This window comes from Frankliniella occidentalis, unplaced genomic scaffold (genome assembly GCF_000697945.3).
Source record: "Frankliniella occidentalis isolate FOCC.00 unplaced genomic scaffold, Focc_3.1 Scaffold50, whole genome shotgun sequence".
Classification (NCBI taxonomy): Eukaryota; Metazoa; Arthropoda; class Insecta; order Thysanoptera; family Thripidae; genus Frankliniella; species Frankliniella occidentalis.
Genome location: NW_026267180.1, coordinates 1,348,359 through 1,360,346, shown reverse-complemented (window position 1 = coordinate 1,360,346; position 11,988 = coordinate 1,348,359). Strand labels below are relative to the sequence as shown.

Genomic DNA, 11,988 nt, shown 5'->3' with positions numbered 1-11,988 from the left:
GGCGGAAAGGGTTAGTGGGCAGGACGCTCTCCTCGGCGTTATCACAAAGTCGCCAGGAAATGAGAGGGGAAGGGGAGGGGGCTGGGGACGCGATGGTTGTGATGACCAGCAGAGAGATAGAAAAAAGAAACAACAACAAAATACTGGTACAATTTGGTTGAGATTGTTATTGCTTGTCTAAACTAACGATCGCTTTTCCGCTCTGACTGTAGGTGCTGCAAGATGCACGACTGGTGCTACGACACAGCCAGCTGTCCCATGTTCCTCGAGTACTTTGTGCCGTACTTGTGGAAGTGCTACAGAGGACGACCGCTCTGCGGTAAGTGTGCCGAAGCCGGAACAGAACGCTTTTATGCATGTGTTTCTTTAACTGCGCCCGCCAACAGTCTGCCGAGGTGACGGCGGCGCGTAGGGACGTTATCCCTTGAGCGTTGTGCGGGTTGTGCGCCGAACGTTCCCTGTCGGAGCCCCCGCAGGATGGGCCGCCGGCTCCACACAGCTGCTGGGCGGGTTGGCCTACCCAGCGAGTCGCAGGCGCCTCGGGAAACTCTCTCTCTCTGTGTGTTTCAGCGAGCTTTCAATTACAATTTAAGCAACGCTTTCTCGTTTGCAGCGGTGAACGGGTCCGCCTGCTCGCAGCGGCTGTGCGAGTGCGACCGGCGGCTGGCCGAGTGCCTGCGGAACTACCCGTGCCCGCGGCGGAAGGCCGTGTGCACCTCGTCGCCCTGGCGCCTGCTGCAGAACCTCTTCATGCTGTGATAGTGACGACGCGCCACAGTGGCGTCACCTAATTGTTATTGTTGTTGTCTAGTTGTTGTGTTTAATAATGGATCGGAGCGTTTGTTTTTAAATGTTCGCCGCTTTTCCGTACAATCTTGATGACGCGCTGATGAGCGAAACGGTCCAGTCAACCATTTCCGGTGAAGCCCGTCGGAAGTTTGATCGGATCGTATGTGTCCGCTGTACGGAATGACTGTGCCACTCGTGACTGGGAGTGAAGTCAAGTGTCCCAACCACGTGAAATGAAACGGACTTGTCAAGGAGAGAAGCCGGGCTGCCGACGCGTTGCTCTAATGACTCTAGTTACCTTTTATTCTAGTGCAATTTGTGTTACCGATGTTACCGATAGATTACTTTGTTAAATTTGCTGTCAATATTGATTATTTTTAAGCCCCTCATTACTGCATTGAGTTGTTTTTTCACGAAGAAAACATTGTACCAGTTGAATCTATTGGAAGAACATGAGAGGAAATATTGTTAATACCCTCAGGTTTTATTTTATTAAATCATTTTAATGTTGTGTTATCCCACCATAAGGATAAACTACCACTAACACAAACAAGTACAAAAGGAGAAAATAAATAAAATGCGTTAAAGGACGGTTTGTAGTATCCTCGTCGATCCCTAGGAAAATTCCGTACACAAACAGAAATAAGTGAAAGATCGGATAAGTGTGACGACTGTGCAGGCAGCATGCCCCTCAAAAACCCGGCGCAATGGTCCGAATAAAAAGGGATTTTCAAGGGTACCGGTAAGTTATGCTGCCTACCTTGCAGGCGCGGATCTACCTATTTCTCTGCAGATTTCCCGGATACCCCGATCGATCGGTTCTACCGCGATATGGTAGTTCCACACTTCGACCGATCTTTACTCAGGTAGCCGCAGCTAGAAATAGGAGCCGTGAGCGTGAGATGGCTAGCCGGTAGAGCGAAGAGTTTTAAACCTTCGTCCTAAGAGTTTTTGTGGGAATACAGGGGTGTAACGTACTCATCTGAAAACAAACGATTTCGAAAGGCTTGCGCACGCCACCCAACCGTCTGAGATACAATGCAAAGGAATGAAGAGTGTTCTTCATTATTAATCCAAATAAATCCACTGGACAAAGAATAATTGAGGTCGGATGAAATCGGTCTGCTCGCCGGGCTCGAAGTCCTCACGCATTGTTGGTGTTGGCCAGACTGGCGTAGCTCTTTGTTGATATCAAGATGGTTGTCCAAGCAGACATGGAGGAGCCTGGCAGAGAGGATGAAAACACCGAATTTGTGGGTCTGGGCTGTGCCCTGGAGCTATTTTCCGAACTTGATGAAGTTTTAGGCATGATAGACCAACTCAAGACCATTTACACCACGAGGAAGGCGATCGAGTGTGCATACGAGAAGTTTCGTTGCGTCCTAACCCTCTATCAGGAACAACCCCATCTCCTCGACCCGCATTTGGACACCATTCTTGAGAGGATAATCCTGATTATCAGAAACAAGGACGAGCCTATAGAATTGAAACATGAAGCTTTCAAGTATTTACACGTGATTGTCAAGGTCAGGGGCTACAAGGTGGTGGTCCGCCACCTGCCACATGAGGTGAGTTGACAGTTGTTGTCAAAATATTGGGGTTATGTTTCTCCTTGTCATGTTTTTACTTCATTGTCATCGCGCTGTAATGGCATTCTGTGGTCGTAATCCCCAAACCGTGTGTTGATCTAATTTCATTTTGATTTGTTGACTCCATTGCTGTCATACTTTTGCAGTACATTATATCTCTGGGTTATCCTCTATTTGTTTACATGCCGTTCTGAACCAACTGTTAGCTCTTTTGACTTTGTTCTGCAGCACAAGTTTAAATTTTACTCTCTATGATATGGAAACTCTTAACATATTTTTAAACATACTTATTCTGTCCTTTACTACTCTGCATATATTTCTGTTAATTAAATGTTTCAACTTATTTGCCTTGCCATGTAGGAGAAGAAATTTATTGGAATATGTTCTGTAAACCTAAATTGATAACTGCAAAACTTATTGGTTTCAGGTTTCTGATTTGGAACCTGTATTGACCATGCTCGAAAGACAAAACCCAAAAAGCACAGACACGTGGGAGACAAGATATGCCCTTTTGTTGTGGTTATCAATTATTGTGAAGATTCCCTTCCACATGACAAGACTGGATAGTTTCCAATCAACTCCAGGTCCGTCTACTGCAGATGATGGTGAGAAAAGAAAGACAGTTATTCAAAGGTACGTAAGAGTAATCAGAGTTCTTTTGTTCTGAAACCCTAAAAGCTCTACAATTTTATGAGTTGTTGTTTTTTCAATTCTTTTCAGACTTGTAGATGTTTGCAAGCTCTATGTACTTGTGGGTGATAGTTCACGGTTCCCTGCAGCGTTCTTAGCCTCTCATTTTTTTACGCGATCTGATGTGAAAGACGAACACCTTGGACCATTTATTGCATTTGCATGTGAGGTAAGTAGCGTTTTCAGAAACATTGGTTCTAACTTAGTTTTATTTTACCATAGGATTTCTATAGGTTTATTCAAAGAATCAATGATACAGTAGGGTATAGTATGCAAGACAACCTTTAGTCCTCAATTATTGTTTCAATATCACCAATATCATCACTATCATCAGTATCATCAGTATCAGTGTCAGGACCATGGGCACTTCCTAAATCAGGCTTCTCTGTGTATGTTGTTTTGCAATTGTACATGTAGTGAAGTTTTGCTACGTCCTTTTTACTGAGTGTCTTTCTCTGACCAATTGTTGCACCATTCTCCTGAAAATTTGAAGGTTACAATGTGAGAATGTCTTACCTTTTTAACTGGAAAATTAAAGTATCTGTATCTTGATTTTACCAGTGGAACTATCGTTTTCTTCTCATTTTGGGAAAAGGCATATGCACTGTAGTGCATAATACTCTGATAGTCATAGGTCACATTGAAATTAGACACAGATTCTGTGTCATATTTCCTAAAATTATGTTCTCTTCCTAGAAGGAGTAAAATATTTGCTTAGTTAAAATAGATACAAACATCTATTTCTATGATTTTTTTCTCCATGCCCTGACCTGGTTGAATATTATCCCAAATTATCTTCACATACTGGTCGCGTTCTGGTGCACTTTGCTGATGGTAAAATCCCAAAGCATGGAGCAGTTCATGAATAATTGTTCCTCTCTTGAAACAGCCTTTTCCTAGTTCATTGGGCTTCAAATACAAAGGTTGTCTTCCTCCTTGCCGCCCCACATGGGATGAACAGCCGTGGGCTCCTTTCCCCTAGAAATTTGCAATTAGATAATTAATCTTAATGAATCAACTTTTGTAAGGCATGTGAATTTTTGCTTACTGTTATGAACACATAATCTTTGTCGTGATAATTTTTCTCCCGCATCCGAATGCATGTCTTTTTATGGAATTCTGCCACTGCCCGATCTATCATGCCAATTTGCCTTTCATCTGAAATGTTTGAAAAAACAAAAAAAGGTTCCTTTTTTGAGTTGGACATTCTTATAGATTAAAATATAGCACAGTATTTTCCCTTTGCAGTAAGCTGACGTACCAAGTGAATCTGAGTCCACTTTATAAACTAATGTCTTGTTTGGCCAATAAAAGACTTCATTTACTAGACCATTTCGGATGTTATCTGGGCTCATGATAATATCTCCCTCAAACTCACCACTCTTTTCCCATGCATTCCCTAATTCGTAGGATTCATCTGAGACAAAGAATTGTTGAAAAACTAATCATCAAATATTGAGAACTATTGTTACATTTAGTTTCACAGATTGGTTTTAAGATGTATTAAAGTACCTGATGTGACAAAAAAATCACTATTGTCGATCCAATCTGTGAGAAAGTCCGTTAGAAAGTCTGTTTGTAAATGTTGAAATTATTATTATTTGCCCATGTGAAATAGTGGTGTTTAGCGGCCACCAACTTACCAAATGCCGGCGCTGGTTTGGCTTTGCAAGCAATAAACATTGCTGCTAAGGCCAAAGCTGCTAAGACTGTTCTCATTGTTTGCTAATGAGTCTAAAACTAACGCTGGTTGACTCTATCTAGTTGCCTGACCGTCACAGTTTAGTAACAGGATGCAGTTGTGGCCTCTCCTTTACCTGGAATCAAGTGCTAAGGCCTGGTGCTGTTTGAGTACTGACCTGGGTCCTCTGTCCAAATGTGCTTCCACAGTGGGGGAAGGAGGGGGTTCTGGAAGGAGGGGAGGGGTGAGGAGAGAAGGGGAATGGGAGATAAGTGTGCTCCTCTGAATACCAATGCTAGGGTCTTATCATTAACAGCACCCTGGCCCTTGTTTTGAGTGTCCTTTATCTGCTGGAGGGTGTAAAAGGAGGTCTTCACTTTCTCTTAAATGAGGAACAACATGTAAAGGCATGAATGCTCTTTGTACCCTCCCATATTTCATAGTTGGCACAGTTAAGATTTTGGAAATGCAGTGAAAACATTTTTTTTCCTATTAATTGCAGGTAGTGGGGTCTCCTAAAAGTGATATGAGTGCTCAGTGTGGGGCCCTGGCTGCTCTGGCTGCTATTCTTAAGCATGGCAGCCGTGAGGACTTAATTCCTCATGCAACAGAACTCTTGCAATGGTTGGTAAACAGTAATTGCAGAAAAAAGGATATCCCACTAATAAGACAACTAGGGATGAAAGTTGTGCAACGGATAGGTAAGTTCATTATTTAATATTTCTACTAATTCCTCTATTTCTAATTTTTTTTTAATCATCTCTCTCTTTTTTTTTTTTTTTTTTTTTTTTTAAGGTTTAACATTTTTGAAAACAAGAGTGGCTGCTTGGCGATACAATCGTGGTTGTAGATCATTAACTATCAACTTAAATGCTGGTGATGCCACCCGTCAAATTGGTGCTCAACAACCTACACAAAGTAATCCTGAAGAAGTTGGAGAAGACTTTGACATTCCAGAAGAAATTGAGGAGGTTATTGAAGAACTTATTCAGGGCCTACAGGATAGCAATACGATTGTGAGGTACTATCTTCTCACCCCCTTGGAAACTTAGTTTAGTATCCCTTGATGCTGATTGCCTTGTAATTAGGATTAATATCTGTGTGTCTCTAGGTGGTCGGCTGCTAAAGGCATTGGTCGAGTCACTGGAAGGTTACCCAAGGAGTTGGCTGATGAAGTAGTTGGTTCTGTCCTAGAGTTATTCAGTGAGCAAAACTCTGACTCAGCTTGGCATGGAGGCTGTTTAGCTCTTGCTGAACTTGGTGAGATCTTATATGTTTCTTGTTTCCTTCCAGTATAAGTTTTTTGTGGATCCTTATGTATTCTTTTTGAATTGTAGGCAAACGTGGTCTGTTGTTACCTCAGCGCTTGGGAGAAGTTGTGCCTGTAGTTCTCAAGGCTTTGTATTATGATGAAGCTAGAGGTTACGTCTCTGTTGGGGCACACATACGTGATGCAGCATGCTATGTTTGTTGGTCATTTGCTCGAGCTTATGATACAGAAGTTTTAAGACCCTATGTAAAGGACATTGCAGGGGCTCTGGTTGTGGTGACTGTCTTTGATAGAGAAATAAACTGTCGCCGAGCAGCTTCTGCAGCTTTTCAAGAAAACGTTGGACGTCAAGGATCATTTCCTCATGGCATTGAGATCTTAACCACAGCTGACTACTTTGCTGTAGGAGTGCGTTCAAATGCATACCTCAACATAAGGTAAGGAAAGCAAGTAATATTTTATGTGTTAACAGTATATTTTGACTTCAATATTAATTTATTCTACTCCCACAGCACATTTATTGCACAATTTGAGGAGTATACTCTTCCCCTCATCGATCATCTTGTTAAATACAAAGTAGATCACTGGGATGTTGCCATACGAGAGCTAGCTGGAAAGGCTTTGCACAATATTACACCAAAATCGCCAGAGTATATTGCTACATGTGTCCTTCCACAACTTCTTAGTAGAACCACATCAATTGATTTAAATGCTCGTCATGGTGCTGTTCTTGCTATTGCTGAGCTTTTACATGCCCTTGCTGTTGTTGGCAAAGAAAGAAACCAAACTATTCAAGAAATCATTGGTGAGAAATTTGTTCAGGAAGTCTGCTCTCTTGTTCCAAAGTTCAAAGAAAGGGGTCAATTTCGAGGTATGGGAGGAGAGTTGATGAAGCAAGCATGCTGTGTTCTGGTTGAAAAGTCGTCCCTTGCTCAAATGCCATTCCATGACATGTCAATAATTGGTAAGAATTTGTTCAAAGTCTGTTTGTAGAGAAGATCTTCAGATTTAGAATCTATATCAATTATTTCTTTGGTATTTTTCAGATGAGTGGCAGTTTCTTCTGGATGATTGCTTGTCTAATGAAGTAGCTACAGTCAGGACAAGAGCAGTCTATGCCCTTCCAGCTTTTCTCTCCGAATACTATCAGCATGGTGATGCTGAAAAGTGTTTGCGAAGACAGCAAGGAGTCATTAGTTGTTACACTGGCAAGCTAAAGGCTGTGAATAAAGCTACACGCATGGGCTTTTGCCTAGCAATCGGTGAGAGTAGTTTGGTAACTTTTATAATTAGTGGAGATTGATAAATATAAATATTGAAGAAGTAGTATTGATTTTTATCTCTTTTGTCGGCAGGATCTTTACCTGGCTTTATGCTGAAAGGTCGTGTTTCTTCAGTGATTGAAGCACTAATTGGATGCACAGAAATAACTGAAAGCACTTTGAAATGGGCTGAAAGTCGACGTGATGCAGTGAAAGCTCTTCACACCATCACCAATACTATTGGCATTGCACATGGCAACAAACAGTCTGGTGAGTGAAATTGTCTCTCATTTTTCTGTTGTTTTTTAATTTAAAGTTTTATTATTATTTTAAATAATTTTAATTTATAATCCAAGTAATTCAATTCTAATTTTGTTATTTCTTTAGATCCAGGAAAAGTGAACAAAAGTCTAGTGGATGCAATGTACTCCTGTTTCCTGAGATGCCTCTCTGAGTACACCATGGATAGTAGGGGTGATGTCGGAGCTTGGGTCAGAGAAGCAGCCATGACAGCTCTCCAGGTTTTAACAACATTAGTTGTCAAGCAGGATCCAACTCTTCTTGATGCTTGTGTGATCCAGAAAATGATGGCTGATGTATCACAACAAGCTGTGGAAAGAATTGACCGGACTCGCTCTCATGCTGGGCGCGTTTTTAGTAGCCTTATCCACAGGTGAATACTGGCATGATACTGCACCATCTCTACCTTGAGAATCCTTTTTTTTAAAGATTGTTTTTCTATTGTTAGGTTTTAGATTAATAATACTTTCTATTCTTTTCAGTGACCCTGTGGTGCCTCATATTCCTCACCACACAGAAATCCTGCAGATTTTCACTCAAAATCTTTGTCAGGAGGAATTGAATTGGAACTCAGCTGCAGATACATTCCCTCTGTTCATCGAATTATTGAGGCTAGAATCATATTCTGCAAGTCTCATGCTTGGGCTTGTTGCAAGTGTTGGTGGCTTGACTGAAAGTTTGGTATGCGTCTAGTGTTTACTTCTTTCATTACAAAATATTAGGCGAGAGAACTTATTTTTGGTTTACCTTTGTCATTTTAATGTCATCTCTTTTCTGCAGGTTAAGCACTCAAGTTCAGCTTTATTTACGCATCTTAAACATTTACAACAAACACCAGAGGAAATGCGGCGCCTGTGTGGAATTATCCTTCAAGTTCTAATTGAATGGATAAATTCAGAGAGATTATCAGATTCTCTCCTCACTTTCCTTGATCGCCTTCTTGGGAGTGGTTGTGTGCATTCTGTCTTAGTGGACCCAGAAGTTTCATTCTCATCAGAGATTTTGAGAGTCGTCAAAGGAGTAGTTACCCGATCTAAAGATGTTCACAAACTCAACCGCGGGGTAGATGTTCTCTGCCAATTAGTTCAGGTAAGTTGTAAAGCAGTCTTCACTAGTGTTTTATTTTACGCATTTATTCCTGTGACTGAGGTTATCTGTGGTTTCTCAGGTTCCTGGAGAAGTCTCTCGCCGTTCACTAACTCAGCTTTTAATATTCTTGTGTCACCGGTTCCCTACAATCCGTACTTCTACAGCTGGGCGACTTTATGAAGCCCTCATGCTGTATGGTGATGATGCTGGCTTAGATCCCACGGGCATGGAACAAGCCATGACCCTTATTTCAGACACTGAATGGGATCAAGCCATTGAAATTGTCCGCCCCATTAGAAATGAAATTTGTGATCACATGGGTATACCTCCCCCAAAAGTTGTTCAGAAGAAAAGTAACACATCTGTTATTTCATAAGTTTACTGTAACATTCTGCAAAGCACCCTCTATTGCTGGTCTAATTATAGCTAATATCTGGTTAACTTGTTTTACTGTTTTAAAAAGTGAGACCCATGACTGATTATGTGAACAATTTCTTTACTGCATTGTGCCTTGAGGATATTTTTACCTTCATACTCGAATCATTTTTAAGTGAAATGTTATTTTTTAATGCGTGAATCATGTCAGCATTTTCCTGTTAGTTAACAATTGTTTATATCATCTCAATCTAATATCTTTTGATAACACTGGAGCTTTTAATCGAACTATGCAATCTGTGATGTAATTATTGTCAATACTTTTCTGAAGCAGTTAGCAGCACATTTGTCTATTGATCTAATTTGATTTATAAAAATTATTGTTGGAATGTCATGTCTTTTGTGTACACCTCTACAACGTAAGATGTCTTCTTGTGCATTTGAAATAGAATGCATTTTCAAACAAAATATAACTTTTATTATTAATGTTGATTTACATGTTAGCAGCCGAAAATTTGTAACAACAATTACCATAAAACATTTAAATCTTACAAGAGTTCAATCTCTGAGCATCACAGCTACCATTTTCTCTTCACAAAGTGCAGGAGGAAGATATCACCAGACAGTGAGCAAATGGTGTAGCACAAAATCTCAAGATTTTGACATCTACAGTGCATTAAAGGAAGAGGCCACACTAATGACTTCAATCTGAAAGTTGGAAAGGACAACAGTTAAGTAGTACACTAAATTACTTAATTTTTACAAAGGAAGAGACTCTATCGTACTTGGCTTAATACTCTACTATCTCTTATCTTCTATGAGTTGAGGTTGGCTTCGTTTGAAATATCTGCAAATGCTGCTCCTACACCAAAACCACCACCAACAATGACGGGCCAGCTTTTTCCTGAAAATAGGGATTCTCATTAGAGTTTAGGACTAGTAGGACGACTTCAAAGATGTCAAAACTCAAACAAAAACTCACTTTTGAAAAATATTAAAGATGCAACTAAGCCCCAAGCTAAACTTGTACCTAGAAAACAAAATTTATGAACAAATGTCAGCTTACAATGCGTTAGTGTCACATGTCTGCTACCCATTGAGCAATGCAATATCAGACCGATATCGAAACGATGTCAGACATCAGAAATTTGTCGGTTTTCGCATCAGATTGATAAAAGTGTGGTCTTGAAATTGACACGTTTCTGATAACTGATATCGTTCTGACATCAGTCTGACATTTCATTGCTCACTGAGTAAGGGAGGGTTGTCACAATAACATTTTGTAGACAATGACAAACAGTACTTTTTAATAATTATAATGAAATAATATGGAAGTTATCTAACGAGATAAGAGAGTCCTTCAAATAATCAAATGATGGAATGGAGTTGGATATTAACCTCATCAGCTAAGGACCTCAAAGCCTATTTTAGGTAGACAGCAGTGACTGTTATTGCTCGAATAATGAATCTTACCGACTTGTGTGATAGAGCTTGTTATCAACTTATCCATTCTTTTGCCAGCCTGTTCTTGACTTAAAGACATTTTGAAAAAAAAAAATTAAGCTAAATCTATTTGCCAGACGACAGGAACCGAAAGTAAGAAGAGAGCAAGAGGAAGAAGGTAAACAGTGGTGCAAAGAGCAAGCTAAGCTAGTGATCAATTGAGCAATTTCACTCTCCCACAATTTCGGTATTATTTCTCTTCGAATGACTTCACTTCTGTGCATGTAATTTTTATAGATTAAATTGCAAAAAAAATCTTTCGGAATTAGAGAGAAAAATTTATTGGTACTGGAGGTAAATATTTCGTTTAATGTTGATGTGACTGATTCTTCCGTTTTCCTTCTTTTGTTTATTGTTTTGTTTCTGCGTGCGAATTCCAAACAAACAAATCAAGAAAGTATTCACCGATCGGTGACCTCTCAGCCAGAGCTTCCCTTCCCCGACCCAGTGTTTCTGTAAGTATCTGAGGATTTCCTCGTTCAGTCGTCAATAATTATCATGTACCGAGCCAAATAAATGATGATCATTGCCGACATAGTATAAATGTCACAGCTCATAACCTATGGCTGTATCACCTTAAGAGAGATAACAAATAACAGAAAACAGATCCATTTCAGGAAGGTAATTTATGCTGTTTGATCATGGTTTATTCCCCTAAAGTAGCATTTATTGCAAAATATGTTCATTGAAACATTTTTAAAACGACAAAGAGCAAGAGAAACCTAAGATAGATCTGTTATCTGGTATTTGTTATCTGTGTTTTTGTATCCAAACTGCATTTCCCACTTTGACAGACGAATGCCTAACACTGTCTCCACCTCTGCGGGCCGTGTCCTTCGGTCGGCCCGTTTGCTTGCGGCGCAACCAATGTCTAAAGCATTTTCTGCTTACCCACCGAATGACTTGAAGGTTCAACACAATGCGGACAAGAATGAGTTCTCTATCTGCATGGGCGAAGGTAAGCAAGGTATGATTTGATGATATTTTTCAAATAAAAATAGTGTGTAATTTTTTAAATTATTTTTCAGAGTGTGCTGTAATTCAATACTCAAAGTCAAATAATACTCTAGACCTGCTTCATACTGAGGTACCTGTGGTTTTCCGAGGACAAGGTGTTGCAGCGCTTCTTGCCAAGGTTATGCTTTGTTTCTTTCTCCTGATTTGTGTCAAATTTGGCACACCTTCAATGTACTTAAATTATTCCCCTTCTATGTTTCAGGAAGCTTTTGAGTATGTCCGTCAAAATAATTTGAAAATGAAGTTGTCTTGTGATTATCTTCAAAAGTACTTCCGTGAAAATGAGACACCTGAGCTGAAAAAAATCTTGGCTTGAGTTTTCATGCATGCATGCATGTAATGATCTTTGGATCATTATTGCTGTAAATAAAACAAAACTGATGTAATTGTTGCACATTTCCACCCCTGCACCTGTTCCTTCAC

At 40.1% G+C, this 11,988-nt stretch overlaps 5 protein-coding genes across 7 annotated transcripts in view; 3 read left to right on the top strand and 2 right to left on the bottom strand.

Annotated features, from left to right (window-relative positions):
• The window catches only part of LOC113206414 (uncharacterized), a 22,065-nt gene extending 20,686 nt beyond the window's left edge, over window positions 1-1,379 (top strand). For both annotated transcript variants that reach the window (XM_052267377.1, XM_052267378.1), the window contains exons 5-6: window positions 213-319; window positions 614-1,379. In XM_052267377.1, the coding sequence (XP_052123337.1) occupies window positions 213-319; window positions 614-759 (253 nt within the window). In that variant the 3' untranslated portion in view covers window positions 760-1,379. The remainder of the gene's footprint in view (window positions 1-212; window positions 320-613) is intronic.
• Window positions 1,380-1,958: 579 nt separating this feature from the next.
• LOC113206406 (tubulin-specific chaperone D) lies at window positions 1,959-9,434 on the top strand. The gene is made up of 14 exons (XM_026422486.2): window positions 1,959-2,357; window positions 2,806-3,011; window positions 3,099-3,237; window positions 5,252-5,450; window positions 5,545-5,770; window positions 5,861-6,009; window positions 6,087-6,456; window positions 6,532-6,983; window positions 7,066-7,281; window positions 7,375-7,551; window positions 7,669-7,954; window positions 8,064-8,262; window positions 8,362-8,670; window positions 8,750-9,434. Exons 1-14 carry the CDS (start codon window positions 1,986-1,988, stop codon window positions 9,044-9,046), a joined length of 3,597 nt encoding a protein of 1,198 aa, XP_026278271.1. The 5' UTR covers window positions 1,959-1,985; the 3' UTR covers window positions 9,047-9,434.
• LOC113206407 (seminal metalloprotease 1-like) lies at window positions 3,292-5,111 on the bottom strand. Of its 2 annotated transcripts, none has more exons than XM_026422488.2 (7): window positions 4,712-5,111; window positions 4,581-4,640; window positions 4,330-4,485; window positions 4,117-4,226; window positions 3,839-4,046; window positions 3,627-3,760; window positions 3,292-3,547 (listed from the first exon to the last, which is right to left on the bottom strand). In XM_026422488.2, the coding sequence occupies exons 1-7, from the start codon at window positions 4,785-4,787 to the stop codon at window positions 3,353-3,355; spliced, it is 939 nt and encodes a 312-aa protein (XP_026278273.1). In that variant the 5' UTR covers window positions 4,788-5,111; the 3' UTR covers window positions 3,292-3,352. The 2 variants fall into 2 exon arrangements, with proteins under 2 accessions (XP_026278273.1, XP_026278274.1); XM_026422489.2 differs by having other exon boundaries at window positions 4,581-4,616.
• Window positions 9,435-9,500: 66 nt separating the features above from the next.
• On the bottom strand, window positions 9,501-10,684 carry LOC113206409 (MICOS complex subunit MIC10). The gene is made up of 4 exons (XM_026422491.2): window positions 10,519-10,684; window positions 10,028-10,075; window positions 9,831-9,949; window positions 9,501-9,753 (listed from the first exon to the last, which is right to left on the bottom strand). The coding sequence occupies exons 1-3, from the start codon at window positions 10,586-10,588 to the stop codon at window positions 9,861-9,863; spliced, it is 207 nt and encodes a 68-aa protein (XP_026278276.1). The 5' UTR covers window positions 10,589-10,684; the 3' UTR covers window positions 9,501-9,753; window positions 9,831-9,860.
• A 166-nt stretch (window positions 10,685-10,850) lies between these two features.
• On the top strand, window positions 10,851-11,951 carry LOC113206408 (protein NATD1-like). Its single transcript, XM_026422490.2, has 4 exons — window positions 10,851-11,003; window positions 11,343-11,506; window positions 11,577-11,683; window positions 11,768-11,951. Exons 2-4 carry the CDS (start codon window positions 11,347-11,349, stop codon window positions 11,879-11,881), a joined length of 381 nt encoding a protein of 126 aa, XP_026278275.1. The 5' UTR covers window positions 10,851-11,003; window positions 11,343-11,346; the 3' UTR covers window positions 11,882-11,951.
• The last annotated feature ends 37 nt before the right edge of the window (window positions 11,952-11,988 follow it).